Here is a 14,007-nt window from a genome sequence, read left to right as displayed (position 1 = left end):
GTGAAGGTCATGAGCCTTCGAGCAGGCCTGAGTTACAGCCACCTGGGTGCCATAGTGAAGGTTAAGGGATAAGCCTGTGCCCAGGCTAACCTAGATAACGGATATCTGGGTTGCTTGGCAACGGTCATGTGCAATCCTGAGTTTGTCCTGCCTCTGTATCCCTGCTTTCACGCCACTGTAAGCTTGCTTCAAGCTAGCCCACCCCCTTTTGTGAAGTGTGTATAAAAGTCAGGCACTGTCTTTGTTCTGGGCCCAGTCTTTGGACATTGAGTCTGCTGCGTCTCAGTGCACTCAGTGATAAAGATATCCTCCTGTATACACTCCAAGGCCTCTCTCTGGTCCTCCTGATCCGGCAACAGTGCTAGGTCTCCCTAAAGGCCATCGGGCCCCTGGGTGGACCTTGGAGTCTTGCTCATTATCTCAGCCATGCTGTGCATACGGCTGCAGTCCCAGCCTGGCCCACCCCGGGCTGACAGGAGCCGCCCCGGCAGGTCCGTTTCCTGCACTGGCCCCAGCACAGGGGTGTCCCCTCTGGGCAGCCCGGACACGTCTTCACGTTGGCTGAGGGGTCCCTCGAGGGCAACCAGACATGGCTTCTAGTCTAGTACCTGTTCTTCCCTCACAACACGTGAAGGATTTTAAACCTTCAAAGCCATATTTGCACTTACCTATAACCCCTTCGTCCTCTTCCTTCTGCCCCTCGTCCTGGAAGCCCCACTCAGTGTGTTGGGGGATTTCACCACCGAGGCACCTGGGGGCTGGGACCTGGGAGCTCTGTGTCCCCCTCCCCACACTCAGTTTCACTATGGCCAGATGCTGCCTCGGATGAAAGAAAGGGAGCCTGCGGCAGAGCGTCGAGGGCGCTAGGGTGGCCGCACAGGCCAGGAGACCAGCTTCCAACCCTGATCTGACACAGGTCTAAGGGGAAGGTCATGAAGAAGAAACGCAGCTCCTGAGAGACGTTTGGGGAGAACTAACCAGGCCTAAACTGGAACGTACTCCATGCAACCAGGGCCTCTCGGGAAACACTCAGGAAATGCTGGGCTGGCAGAACTAGTGGCGTCTTTGGGGACGGATCCCCGCAGGTTGGGAGTCCACGGTGCAGGGCCTGCACAGAGGGCCGGACACGGCCACACCAGACGGGGCCCCTCTCGATGTTCAGCTGCTCAAGAAGGAGAAAAAGAGAAGGATTCTAAATGACGCGCTGCCCTTCACACTTCAGGGTGAGGTTCTAGGCCCACTTTGTATTATGATTAAACACGCAGGCGTGCATACACCCACAGCCCTGCACACACACCTGTGCACACACGTACACACTCCCGGCACCCACTCCCCTTTTCTCCTGGGCAGAGGACGGCCAGGCCTAAGTGTGTTGCCCAGCACTAGTGACGGGCCCGGGGCAGGGACTGTGATGAGGAGGCCAGTGCCCCTGTGGACACAGCTGATCTAGAAACATCCGACTCTGCCCTCTGATACTGGACTCCAACGGAACCAAGCCACATCTGGGCAGAGGAAGGATCAGCACCTCAACAGCCAATCCCAGCCAGCAGGAGAAAGGATGCGGCCCACAGAGCACAGCCACGTGCAGAGACGCACCTGCAGCCTCTGCAGCTCAGCGGGCCCAGGGAAGAGGCTCTTCCAGGAGGAGGCCCCGAGGGCATTCACAGACCAGCACCAGCAGGCAAAGAACCAGGAAAAGAGGGGCCACCTCCTGACGACACCCACAGGCTTGGGGCCGGGCACCCTCCCCACATGTGTCCATGGGGCACGCCGGACCGGACGGCACCTCAAGGCTTCCCAGCGCACAACTCACCGTCCAAACACCCTCAGTCATTGCCAAGCTGTGCTCCTAATAGCTTAGAAAATACGGTATTCAGGAAAAAGATTCTTCCGCAGGTGGCTCTGGTCAGGAAATTGATCATGAAACCGCCACCTTCCCACTCGGTTTCTAATCTGAGAGAACCGTGTGCCTCCTGAGTCTGGAGGAGAATGTCTTCACGCTTCCCAGCAGCCACTCAGCTCCTGCCTGCCGTGATGGAGGACGTCCCCGAATGGCTCCCTCTCCGCCCCCATCTGAGGGCTCCTCAAAAGCAGGGTTTCGCCCCCACCCTGGAATCCCAGACACCCACCGCAGCCTCCGCAGGCCCCCAGGAAGTGCGGGATCCCCCTCGCTGCTGGGATTCTGGTACAATGCTGTGTCCAGCCCGCATGGGGGAGCCGGCTCAGTGGCTTTTTTTTAGGTGATATAGTAGTCAACACCTTAAAATCTGGATATGCTTCCTAAAAATTCAGATTTGAGGCATCCATGGAAAAAGTTTGCCCGGAGCAGCTGTGAGCTCAGCACCAGCCACCTGTGGATATGACTGCTTCTCACTTTGCCACAGACCTCACCACTCCCTGTTGTCCTCCCCAACGCTGAGCCAGATAAATAAAGACTCTGCAGCTAAAGTTCATTCCTAGAACGCCTGGCTTAGGCAAAGTCCCAGCCCCAGACATGGCTCCAGAGGTAATCCCTGCCTCCCTGCCTCCCAGGCCAGCTCCTGGCCCAGCTGCTGACCCCCAAGGCCTCACGAGGTTGGTGCGACGCTGCCTTCTCTGTGGGGCCTTCTAGGACATCCCCCGCCACCTTGTGCTTTGTGGCAGGGGGTCTGCAGCTACAGGGGCTTCTGTCCCCCCATGGCTCATTCACTCAGACCAAACATTGCTGTAGCCCAGGGACCCCTCAGGAGGGCGTGGGCACTAGCAGGCAACACTGTGTACCCATCAAGCTGGGCATGGGGACGGCAGCTGAGGGGGTCTGAGCTGCTGGGGCCTGGGATGCCACTTCAGTAGGGCAGCCACACTGGGCCAGGCATGGGCCCGAGTCCCATGAGAACTTGTGGCCTGTCCAGTGTGTGGAGCTTCAACGGGGCACCATGGATGGGAAAGACACCCCCTCCCCACGCTGGGACTCATCCCCTCCCCACGCTGGGACTCACCCCCTCCCCACGCTAGGACTCGCTCCTCCCCTCCCCAAGCAGGGACTTGGGCTCCACCATCTGTCCTGATGGCACCAAGAGCCTTGTCTGCTGAGAGGGTTCAGACAGGAGGTGGGCCAGGCGGCAACGTGCACAGGGGCAGGCGTGTCCCCTGGCACCAAGAGAAGGTCACAGTGGAGCTGAGCAGGTGCAGCCTCAGCACTCGGGCCTCAGCCTTGCCGCCCAGGAGAACAGAGTCAAAGACGGGCGTCCCGGGAGTACGGGACTTTCCAGGCTGCTCTGGGGGGAGACAGAGCCTGCAGACCCCTCCTCACGCCCCCTCCAGGAAGAGGAGGAAGCCTGGGCCTCCTCTCCAAGCACAGAGAGGCCCCAAGAAAGGGCGGGGCAAGAAGGGTGCTGCTCTCTCTGGCGTTTTGTGAAGGGAGCTGCACTCGCGGTGAGCTGGGCGCAGAGCCCACCGCGCCTCCTTGTCCCCTGCCACCATCTGCCGGTGCAGCCTAGCGGGCGGCGAGGAGGGTCCTTGCGGAGAAGCAGAGACCGCCCCATGCAGGCGTCTCACCGCGGACAAGGGCGAGCACTTCAGTTAGGAACATTTTTCTTTACAAAGGATGTCATGGCTGTGGCTCACTAATTAGTGGTTAATAGCTCCCGGTTCAAAAATGACTTTATAATGTGATCACTGGGACCCTTCCAGATGGCCCAGCCGTAGACGGCACCCCCTTCTCAAGGGAGGGCGGCCCCTGGGAGCCAGCAGGCCTCATGCGGAGCAGCCGCCACCAGCCTCAGGAACCCTGGGCCTGAGTGTCACCGAGTTCACCTTCATGGCAGATTTCAGGGAACGGCCCCGGGCCTGACCCCTGGGCTCGGGGACGGCGCCCGCGTGCCACCAAGAGCGCAGGGCCAGGGTGCTTCAGGAGCTGTCCTTTAGGTGCGTGGAAGCCCCGAGTGGCCGTGCAAGGGGACACAGTGCTCAGCACTTGCCAACTCCCGGGCAGACCGGACCTGGGTCCAGGTTCTCAGGTCCAGCGTCCGGTGGCCCCCACACCCTGGGCTCCCGGGAGGCACGAAGGACAGAGCCGGGTGATGCCGCACACGGGGAAGGCTCAGCCTGTGCTGATGCTGCGACTGTGAGGACGCCGGCTTCACCGTCACAGAGCCCAGGTACAGGGGCGCAGGACGGGGCTGGTACAGGAGGCTTGGAGGCTGCGTTCCCAGCTGGCAGGCGGAGGGGAAGCGGCAGGCGGGACTCCTGGGCTGGAAGGCGGCTGAGCCCGGTAGCTGGAGCCCGGCAGCCTGGACGACCGCCTCTGATGGGGTGGGGGTGGCGGGTGCAGGCAAGTCCACTCAGAACCTCCGTGGTGCTGCAGGGTTGTCTGGAGCCCACTGCACTGGGGTAACTCAGGAAAGAGGAAGAAACACAAAAGCCTCAGCCTGGGGCAAATGCAGTCTCCCAAATTCCTCCTCCGCCCTGGCTGACTATGTAGATAGTGCAAACTTGACCTACAAACTCCGAAACACGTGGAAATCAGAATGCGCTCCCTGCGACCTTGCTGCTCCATCAGGCACGGCCAGCGCGGTGGCTCCTTGACGTCCCTCTGCACACGCGTCAGAATGAAGGGGCCTGAAAGGACAAGTTTTGAAGTCTAGGCCGGTGTTTTGACTGTTGGTTGGTTTGGCCTCTCGGCTCCCTCCTCTCGTGTGTCCAGAGCAGGTGGGGAATCCCCGGGGCGCTCACGCATAGGACCTGGGGAGACCACCAGGGGCTTTACAAAAACGCGGTCCTGCTGGAGACGCCTCTCCTGGGGCTATTCCTTTCCGTTTTTAGGTCGCTTCCTCCCATCTGTGCTGCACGCGGCGGTTTTTCTGAAGCAGCTGCTGGTTCTCACCGGCGTCTTCCACCCCCGCCGCGTTCTGTGCGCTTTGGCGCGTCCCGGCGCGTCCTGAGGCCGAACCCCAGTTCGCAGGGAGCCACAGATCAAGGTGTCCTGAGCACACGCCAGGACTCGGGAAATCACGAACAGCTCCCAATCCACTGATGACACCCAGTTTAAAAAAACTCCACCCAGTTTAAAAGAACTCCGCCCAGTTTAAAAGAACTCCAGTTTAAAAAAAGAAAAACGGTGAAGGATAATATAAAAAATAAGTGTACAGTCTGCTTTATGATAGTAAATGAAAATTTCCCAAAAGCTTTCACCTGAAACTATCAATGACTTGGAAACCTCATAAAGAAGCAAGTGACCCGGGAGACTGAAACAGATCACGGAGGCTGGCCCGGGCCCGGCCCTGCTGCCGGCTCCCTGAGGCCTGGAGGGATGGAGCCTGAGAGAGGAGCCCCGTCCAGGACAAAGCCTGGGGGCTTCACTTTATGAATCGACCTGATGGCACCAGGGCTGCGGCTGGGACAGTGTTTCTGGGTGTGGCTGGGAGGGTGTTTCCGGACGCGGTGACCCCCCCGCGTGCTGGGCGTCATGCAATCCTCTGACGGCCTGAAGGGGCCGCGGTGGAGGAAGGAGGAATGGCTCCTGCTCACCTGCCTTCCTGCTTGCTCCAGGACGCCTCTTCTCACCGTCTCTGGACCAAGGTCTGGAATCTACACCAACCTCCCTCAGAGTCGGGTTGACTGACACCGCAGGCCTTCCTGGGTCCCAGATGGCAGATCCCGAGACCTCTCAGCACCTGTCCCCGCAAGAGCCAGCTCCTCACAATAAATACCTTTAAACCCATGTATGGGTGGGACAGAGAGACCCTAAGCATTTCCGCACCTACCTTGAGTGTGTCTGCATCGTCGTTTTGTGACATACATTTCACCTGCAGTAAGTGAAAAGGCCGCCATTCCTGAGACGCAGGCCTGGGCAAAACCAGGGACTCTTGGTGCCCCGACGCCCCTCCCCAGACAAGGCTCCCTCCCACCCTCGAGGTTTCCTGGGAGCAGCCGTCGAAAGAAGAAAAAAACAGTCCTGCTGGGGGCTGAGGGCAGAGGAGGCACAGCCGGCCATCCTCCAGATTCCCATGCTGCCAACAGCTGCCCTCCGGACGGACAGCTCTGCCAGGGACGGTGCCCAGACAGAGGGCAGTGCGTCTTTCTGGGACTGAACCGACGCCAAGCGTGCATGTCACTGAGCCCATATAACAGAGAACGGCAGGCGAGATACAGGCGTGCACCCCGGAGAGGACAGGCTGAGGACCCTCGACAGGGACAGGAAAACCTGCCGGTCACTGAGAAATGGTTGGAAAAGTAAGCTCTTTGTGATGTGACAGGCGCTGTCTTTGCTTGAGAGATTGGCGCTGCATTTGGGGGCCCCCAAAAGGTGAACAGAGTAGGTGACATATCTGGCACAAGACGTGAGCCCACCTGCATTTCACTGGGGGAATTGAACTTTGTAATTTTGTTTTCCCACTGGGATTCCTGCTGTCAACGCCTTTGGGGGGGGAGAGTGTCTCCGTCACCTGCCTCACAACACGCACCTTTGTGTGTCTGTTGTTGTCATTGTTGTTGTTTTGTTTTGTTGCTGTTGTTGTTGTTGTTTATGAGATGGAGTCTCGCTCTGTCCCCCAGGCTGGAGTGCAGTGGCGCCATTTCGGCTCACTGTAACCTCCGCCTCCGGGGTTCACGCCATTCTCCTGCCTCAGCCTTCTGAGTAGCTGGGACTACAGGCACCCGCCGCTACGCCCGGCTAATTTTTTGTATTTTTAGTAAAGACGGGGTTTCACTGTGTTAGTCAGGCTTGTCTGGATCTCCTGACCTCGTGATCCGCCCGCCTCGGCCTCCCACAGTGCTGGGATTCCAGGCCTGAGCCACCACGCCCGGCCGCGTGTCTGTTTTTTCTGTCTCTGCTGGTTTGCTGGTTCTCCCTTTTGCTGCTGGTTTGTTTTTGTCCCATGAGGGTTTAAAGGGCTACCTTTGGGGGCTAAGCATCCTAAGAGCAAAAGCTCTAACGCCCACGCTGCTCTCTGAAGCCCCTGCCAGGAACAGCCAGGTCTCAGCTGTCAGACGTTTTCCAGCTGTTACTCGTTTTGAGTCTGACACCAGCCCCGGCTTCACTCCGCGAGGCGTCTGCCCAGACACCAGAGGAGGTGCGAAGTTCCGGGGAAGCAGCTGGGCCCGGTCCTGACTGGTGGGTTCCGTGCATCCCACCCTCCTCATTGGATGAGTTTTCACTCACTGAATTCGCGCCAGCGTCCTCAGCACAGGCAGGCGTGGCTGACTTCAGTCCCTTCATGATCAACTTTGCATGTCTAAGTTTCTGGAACAAAGGGCGTGGCATCGATGGGCGATTTCTGTGGCCCTCCGGGGCAGCTCCCCAGCAAAGCGCCCAGCACCCACATCACAACAGGCTGCACAGGCCGCAGCCTCCGCGCCTCTGCCGCTGGAAGCCCCCAGTCAGGGGTCACATCAAGCTCCTCGAAGGAGTCCCCAGCACCTGTTCATTGCAACCTGAGCCGAGCTCCAGAAGGCACCCTCATCCTCTCCACCTGAAGCAGGTGACGTGTTTGCAGGAAACGAGCCCGCAGGTCTCAGCTGCCTGGTTTTCCTCTCGGGCCCCACTCCTGCCACCCTGTGTTCTTCCCCAGCAAGAGAGAAGAGTGGGGGTCGGGGAAAGAGAAATGCCTCCAAGGCCAAGCAAGGCCAAGCTGAAGAACAAAGTGCCCCGAGGGAGCCAGCCAGGGCTGCAGAAATGGCTCTGCCCACCCCATAGGCCCGGAGGAGCCGGACAGCGGCTTAGGGGCTCGGGCAGCCCCAGAACAGTGGATGCCTCATTCATTCCGAGACCCACTGCCTTGCACCCCGAAACGTGGCCCTGGCTCCCTTGTGTAAACCCCATCCTCAAGCACAGAGCAGGGCCATCTACGGAGACCTGGGGCCAGGCCAGGGCAGGCACAGCCCAGGGACCCAGGCTCCACGCGTCCCAGGGAGAGCTGACCCAGAGCGGGGCTCCCACTGCTGGGTGAAATCGGGAGGAGGGCTCCAGAAAAGGCTGCTGCTGTCGACACTTTCCCTTTGTCATGGACATTCTTTTTTTGTTTGTTTGTTTGAGACGGAGTCTGTCACCCAGGCTGGAGTGCAGTGGTGCAATCTCACCTCACTGCAACCTCCACCTCCAGGGTTCAAGCGATTCTCCTGCCTCAGCCTCCAGAGTAGCTAGGATTATAGGCACCCACCACCAATCCCTGCTAAGTTTTGTATTTTTACTAGAGACAGGGTTTCACCATGTTGGCCAGGCTGGTCTCTTAACTCCTGAGCTCAAGTGATCTGCCAGCCTTGACCTCCCGAAGTGCTGGGATTACAGGCGTGAGCCACCACGCCCGGCCTTGGACATTCTTGATGGCTGTAGATTGATATTCTAAGGCTGCTGGTGTCCCATAGATGCACGAGTCCAAAATAATTGGAAAGTAAACATTTCATCAGCCTCACTTTAGCATATTACATCAAATAGCAGAGCTGAAGTTTTTCAGTGTAACCTGCCACATTTAACCCCACTGCTGGGTTTACATATTTCAAACCAAAAGGTACCCAATAACCAGGTGTCGAGAGAGGCCAACTGAGCTGCGCACACTGGCTCACACCTGTAGTCCCAACACTTTGGGAGGCTGAGCCAGGAAGAGTGCTTGAGCCCAGGAGCTCAAGACCAGCCTGGGCAACATAGTGAGACCCCATCTCTACAAGATACACAAAAATTAGCCGGGCATGGTGGTGCACACCTATAGTCCCAGCTACTTAGGAAGCTGAGGTGGGACAATCACTTGAGTCCAGGCGGTCAAGGCTGCAGTGAGGGGAGATTGCACCACTGCACTGCAGCCTGGGCGACGGGAGTAAGACCCTGTCTCAAAAACAAGGGATGAACTCACCTGGCACAGAAGCCACAGCCCCATCCAAGAAACGCTCACCTCGCTGGTGGGACCACGGATCACCCGCACTAACACACAGAGAGTTAGAAGTGCATCATTGCTTAGATTTTAAAATGACTAAAAGCCCAAAATGGAATTTGCCCTCCATTTCTACTTCTGCCAACCCAGGAGACTGTTCCAGAAGGTGGAGCCGGTAGAGCGTTTAGGAGCCGGCCAGGAGCCACCTGAGGCCTCAGTCTCAGAGGGCAGCCTCCGCCATCCCCCACGCGCCAGGAAGGCGGGGACCACGATGCTCCAGGCTGAGCCAGCTCCTCTGCCGTCCGGGTGCTGGAGCACAAACTCCTCAACGGGAATGGCATAAGGTGGCTGAGCTCTTCTCCACTTTTTATTTTCCAGAACATGAGTAAAAGCCTCACTCTGAAGAATCCTGGAAGAGTAGCATATGATTCAGGCGGGATAAAGATGTTTTGGGAGAAAAAAATCGAGCATCACGCAAGACACCTGCAGAACGAGGACATGAGGGTTCGCAGAAGCGCCTTGAACAAGTGAGTCGGGGTGTGCAGTGCATCGGGGACCCCTGTGCCTGAGCCGCACTCGCCACCCAGGGCCTCAGCCCCGCCAGCAGTGTGCCATGACACAGCCCTGGCCCTCAGCCCACCATGAAACCCCTCAGCTTCAGGCCTGTGAAAGGAGTCAACCCAGGAGGAAACTGACAGCCATTCACTCACCTTAGTGATCACATTCGGAACAGTAAGTGGGAAATGACAAGACACCACGTTGCTAACCGTGAGACCAGAAGCCCAGATCAAATGTCACTATCCAAGCAACACCACACCCCAATGCCCACGGACAATTCACCCACACCCCAACACCCACACCCCCTTCACCCACACCCCAACACACATACCCCCTTCACCCACACCCCAACACACACCCCAACACCCACACTTCCTTCACCCACACCCCAACACCCACACCCACCCACATCCCCTTCACCCACACCCCAACACCCACACCCCCTTCACCCACACCCCAACACCCACACCCACCCACATCCCCTTCACCCACACCCCCTTCACCCACAGCCCAACACCCACACCCCCTTCACCCACACCCCAACACACACCCCAACACCCACACCTCCTTCACCCACACTCCCTTCACCCACAACCCAACACACACACCCCAACACACACACCCCCTTCACCCACATCCCAAAACCCACGTCCTTTCACCCAATCCTTTCACCCACACCCCCTTCACCCCCACCCCAACACACACACCCCAACACACACACACTCTTCACTTACATCCCAACACACACACCCCCTTCACCCATACCCCAAAACCCACGTCCCTTCATCCAATCCTTTCACCCACACCCCAACACACACACCCCTTCACCCGCACTCCAACACACACACCCCAACACACACACCCCCTTCACCCACACTCCCTTCACCCACATCCCAACACACAACCCAACACCCACACCCCCAACACCCACACCCCAACACACACACCCCCTTCACCCACATCCCAACACCCACACCCCCTTCACCCACATTCCCTTCACCCACACTCCCTTCACCCACATCCCAACACACATACCCCAACACCCACACCCCAACACACACACCCCAATACACACCCCCTTCACCCACACCCCCTTCAACCACATCCCAAAACCCATGTCCCTTCACCCAATCCTTTCACCCACACCCTAACACCCACACCCCCTTCACCCATACCCCAACACACACACCCCAACACATACCCTCTTCACCCACATCCCAACACCCACACCCCCTTCACCAACATCCCAAAACCCACTTCCCTTCACCCAATCCTTTCACCCACACCCCAACACACATATCCCCTTCACCCACACCCCCTTCCCCTGCCATCTCCCTGACACTCCGTCCAGTATCACAGGAACTTTTCCAGGAGGAAATGTCTCTGGCTTGTTTTTCTGAGGTCACTGCTCTTGAGTGACGTATCTGTACTTGTGCCCTTCCTCCTTCTAGCAGACATGCTGAGGAAGGCAGATACCAAGCCAGCACGCCTTTCTCTCCTAGGGCCAAGGCCAGGGGGTCTACGGGTGCTGAGTGGGTGACCCTGAGCCGACCCAGGGTGTAACCACTGCTCAGGGACAGCTGGGCGGGGAGCAGAGCTCCTCATTTGCCACAAAGACACTGGCCAGCACACAGCAGGCGCTTCCAGAGGCTCCAGGCAGCCCTCGGTGCTCAGGCCCCGAGCAAGAGAGCCATGGTACCCCTTCAGCAGCCCGAGGTGGTCCCACAGAGCCTGGAGGTACCCCTGCCCACTCACCAGCTACCCAACTACAGACATGGACCCAGCACAGAGCCCAGCACCACGCAGGCACTCAGCAGACGATGGTGAAGGAGAGGCCAACCCCACCACCGAGTGCCTGCCCCATGGGCCCTGCCTCATCCCTGCCCTGTGCTTCCCGGATGTGTGCCTGTGTGTGCCTGCGTGTGCCTCCGTGTGCCTCTGCGTGTGCCTGCGTGTGCCACGTGCCCTGGTGTCCTCTGGCCATTGCCTGGGTGCAGGTCCCAGGAGTGGGCTCAGGCCCCGGGACTGTGTGTCTGCGCTGCCTCCTCTGGCCCCTGAGGTGGAGGTTGGTGTCCAAGGCAAGCACCAGGGTTCTCTCAGGGGCTGGTGGAGCCTCCATTTGCACAACCCACCTCCATCCACCACACAGCCCGGTTCTCCCCAGGCCACGAGGCTAACCACTGCTTTTAAGGAGGTCACTCTTAGGGTTCCCATTAGAGAGTAGCCTAACTTTCCTCCCCGCATGAAGCCCAGAGAGCTGAGAGGGTCCCGTGTGCTGGTGTGAGCCCAAGGGCCAGGCCCACCCCAGGAAGCCACCGTGAGGAGCTGGCCCGTGTAGGAGACCGGCCATTCGCAGCCCCTGGCTCGGGACCCCACGGTCCCCTGTGGAGGGACAGGGGCCACTGGTTCCACCACCATGGGGCCGGCTGTCCTGGCAGCCTCTCTGGGATGGGCGGCCGGCTGTGAGGGCCGAGGACTCCAGGCCCGGAGGCACCAAGTCTGTGGGACCGCAGCAGCTGCTAACATCCTGCCCAGCTGACCCCCTCATGCATGGAACTGTCCTGGGCCCCACCAGTCAGCAGCCATGGCCTGGCAAGGGTGAACGTAGCTGTTGCTCAGGGACCATCACCGTGGGGCCCAGCCATCCGGGCTACACTGCCTGCCACTCAGCAGCACCATCGTCATCTGGGTCCTGGGCATCTGGGACAAGTGTCCTCATGGACACAGCTCACCCTTGGCTGGAGCCGGGCACCCACCCCACTCGCCAGCATCTAAAGCCAAAAGCACTTGAGGCTGAAGGAAGCGGCAGCCGCAGACAGGTGGGGATCTGCCCAGGTCTCAGGGAGCCTGGACCACTTTGACCAGGCCATTCCTGCCGCCAGGTCCGCCCATGCGTGGGGCTGGGATCACAGCATAGCACCGTCCACTGTGGCCAGGCCGGGCAGGTGAGGCAGGCAGGCAAGCAAGAAGGAAGTGGGCACCCACAGGCAGCCGGGCAGGGTGCAGGGAGGCGGGCGGGCCCTAGGCAGCCACAGAGGCCTCCCCGTCCTGCGAGGGCACCTGCCTCTTGGTGAGCACAGCAGAGACAGAGGCTGCAAGTGCTCAAGCTCAGGCACTGTCTCTCTGGGGCTCAGAAGCTTCCAGAAGTGGGGGCCCAGGCTGCTTCCCAGGGAAGGCATTTTTCCTCTCCTGTGAGGAGGGTCCTGAGTGAGACCCCCTGCCGCTGGGCAGCAGCCTGAACCAAGGCCGGCCACGAGATCCCAGGGCCCTGGGAGACCCAGCAAGGTCACAGCTGCCGGCTGGGCAGGGACGCGGTGACACCCCCACCCCCGGCGGGGAGTGTCATACTCCTGCTCTCACAGGTGCCCAGGTGCTGAGAGACACGGGCTTGGCCGTCACTCAGTTCCGAGAGCTTGACTCACAATGCCGAAATTATCGCCCTGCCCCAGGCTCCGCGTGGGATGGGCTGAGCAGCTGGAGGGGAGGAACAAGATGCTGCAGGGCCCAGGGAGGTGCCCAGACAGGGTCCCGGAGGCCGCTGAGTCCCTCCACACCAAGGACAAGATGGCGGCCTGAGGGCCCACGAGCTCCAGACTCTGCATGAGCTTCCGGAGGATCATGGAGAAAGAACACCACGCGTGGGGTCCAAGCATCCACGCCAGAGTTCACAGGATCTTCATCATGGAAATGGCCCGCACCTCGCTGACCCCGTAATAATCCCACCTCGGGGTCCACGCTGCAGCAGAGTCCCAGGGTTCTCTAGCACATCGATGGTGCCCAATAAAACCTAAGTCAATTGGATTGAATGTTTCGTGCTAAATTTATTCCTATCTTTAAGGTTTATACGTAGTAAACACTTGCCATGATGTTACAGACTTGCAACAAGCCATGTAAAGAAACTACTGCATCTCAGGAACTCTTCAGCTGCCTGACCACCTCCGATTTGCAGATTTAAATGCAATTTTATTTCACCTTTGATCAAAATATGTACATAAGTTTCAACTTCAGGACATGCCTTATACTGCATAAAGCTTTGTCCTTTTCCAAAATTCCTTTAATTATTTCATATTTAGTACCTGAGACATCTCAGAAAATTAAATATCCTTATTTTTACACTTGAAAAAGTTCAGGTTTAGAAAGGGCAGCATCTCCCAAGGCCACGAGGGCTGTTGGAGCCAAGATTCACCTCCTGATGCTTAGCATGAGCCCTGGGAGCCCCACTGCAAGCTGCAACCACGCTGGACAGGTCAGAGGAAGGGAGAGGGACCACCACACTGCCCAGAGGCCAGACGGTCAAGAACCTGGGGCGGTCTCCTGGACAGAGGAGGGTGCTGGCTGCAGCCGAGGCCGGTTCTGACACCTGTACCCACACCCCACACCTTGCGTGCGCTCTTTTATAGCCGCAGGGATCAGCCCTCAGGAACACAGAAGCGCTGGGGCCTCGGCTGGCTGGGGCTGCTGTGGAATCTCACATCATCTCCCCAGTCGTAGATGTTTATGCGATTCGGTTCTGTTTTGTTTGGACCCTCTGGTGAAGTTGTCAAGGCAAGGAAATTAGCCCCAGCTTTGCCAGTCACGGGTAACCCAACAAAGCACTAACCAGAGG

General features: G+C 58.6%; 1 protein-coding gene across 1 annotated transcript; it reads left to right on the top strand.

Annotated features, from left to right (window-relative positions):
• Nucleotides 1-5,330: 5,330 nt before the first annotated feature.
• FAM240C (family with sequence similarity 240 member C) lies at nucleotides 5,331-13,202 on the top strand. Its single transcript, XM_024243860.2, has 3 exons — nucleotides 5,331-6,213; nucleotides 9,222-9,370; nucleotides 12,851-13,202. The coding sequence occupies exons 1-3, from the start codon at nucleotides 6,202-6,204 to the stop codon at nucleotides 12,975-12,977; spliced, it is 288 nt and encodes a 95-aa protein (XP_024099628.1). The 5' UTR covers nucleotides 5,331-6,201; the 3' UTR covers nucleotides 12,978-13,202.
• Nucleotides 13,203-14,007: the final 805 nt, after the last annotated feature.

The sequence above is a fragment of the Pongo abelii genome, chromosome 11 (genome assembly GCF_028885655.2).
Source record: "Pongo abelii isolate AG06213 chromosome 11, NHGRI_mPonAbe1-v2.0_pri, whole genome shotgun sequence".
Taxonomy (NCBI): domain Eukaryota; kingdom Metazoa; phylum Chordata; class Mammalia; order Primates; family Hominidae; genus Pongo; species Pongo abelii.
This window is presented reverse-complemented; position numbering and strand designations above follow the sequence as displayed.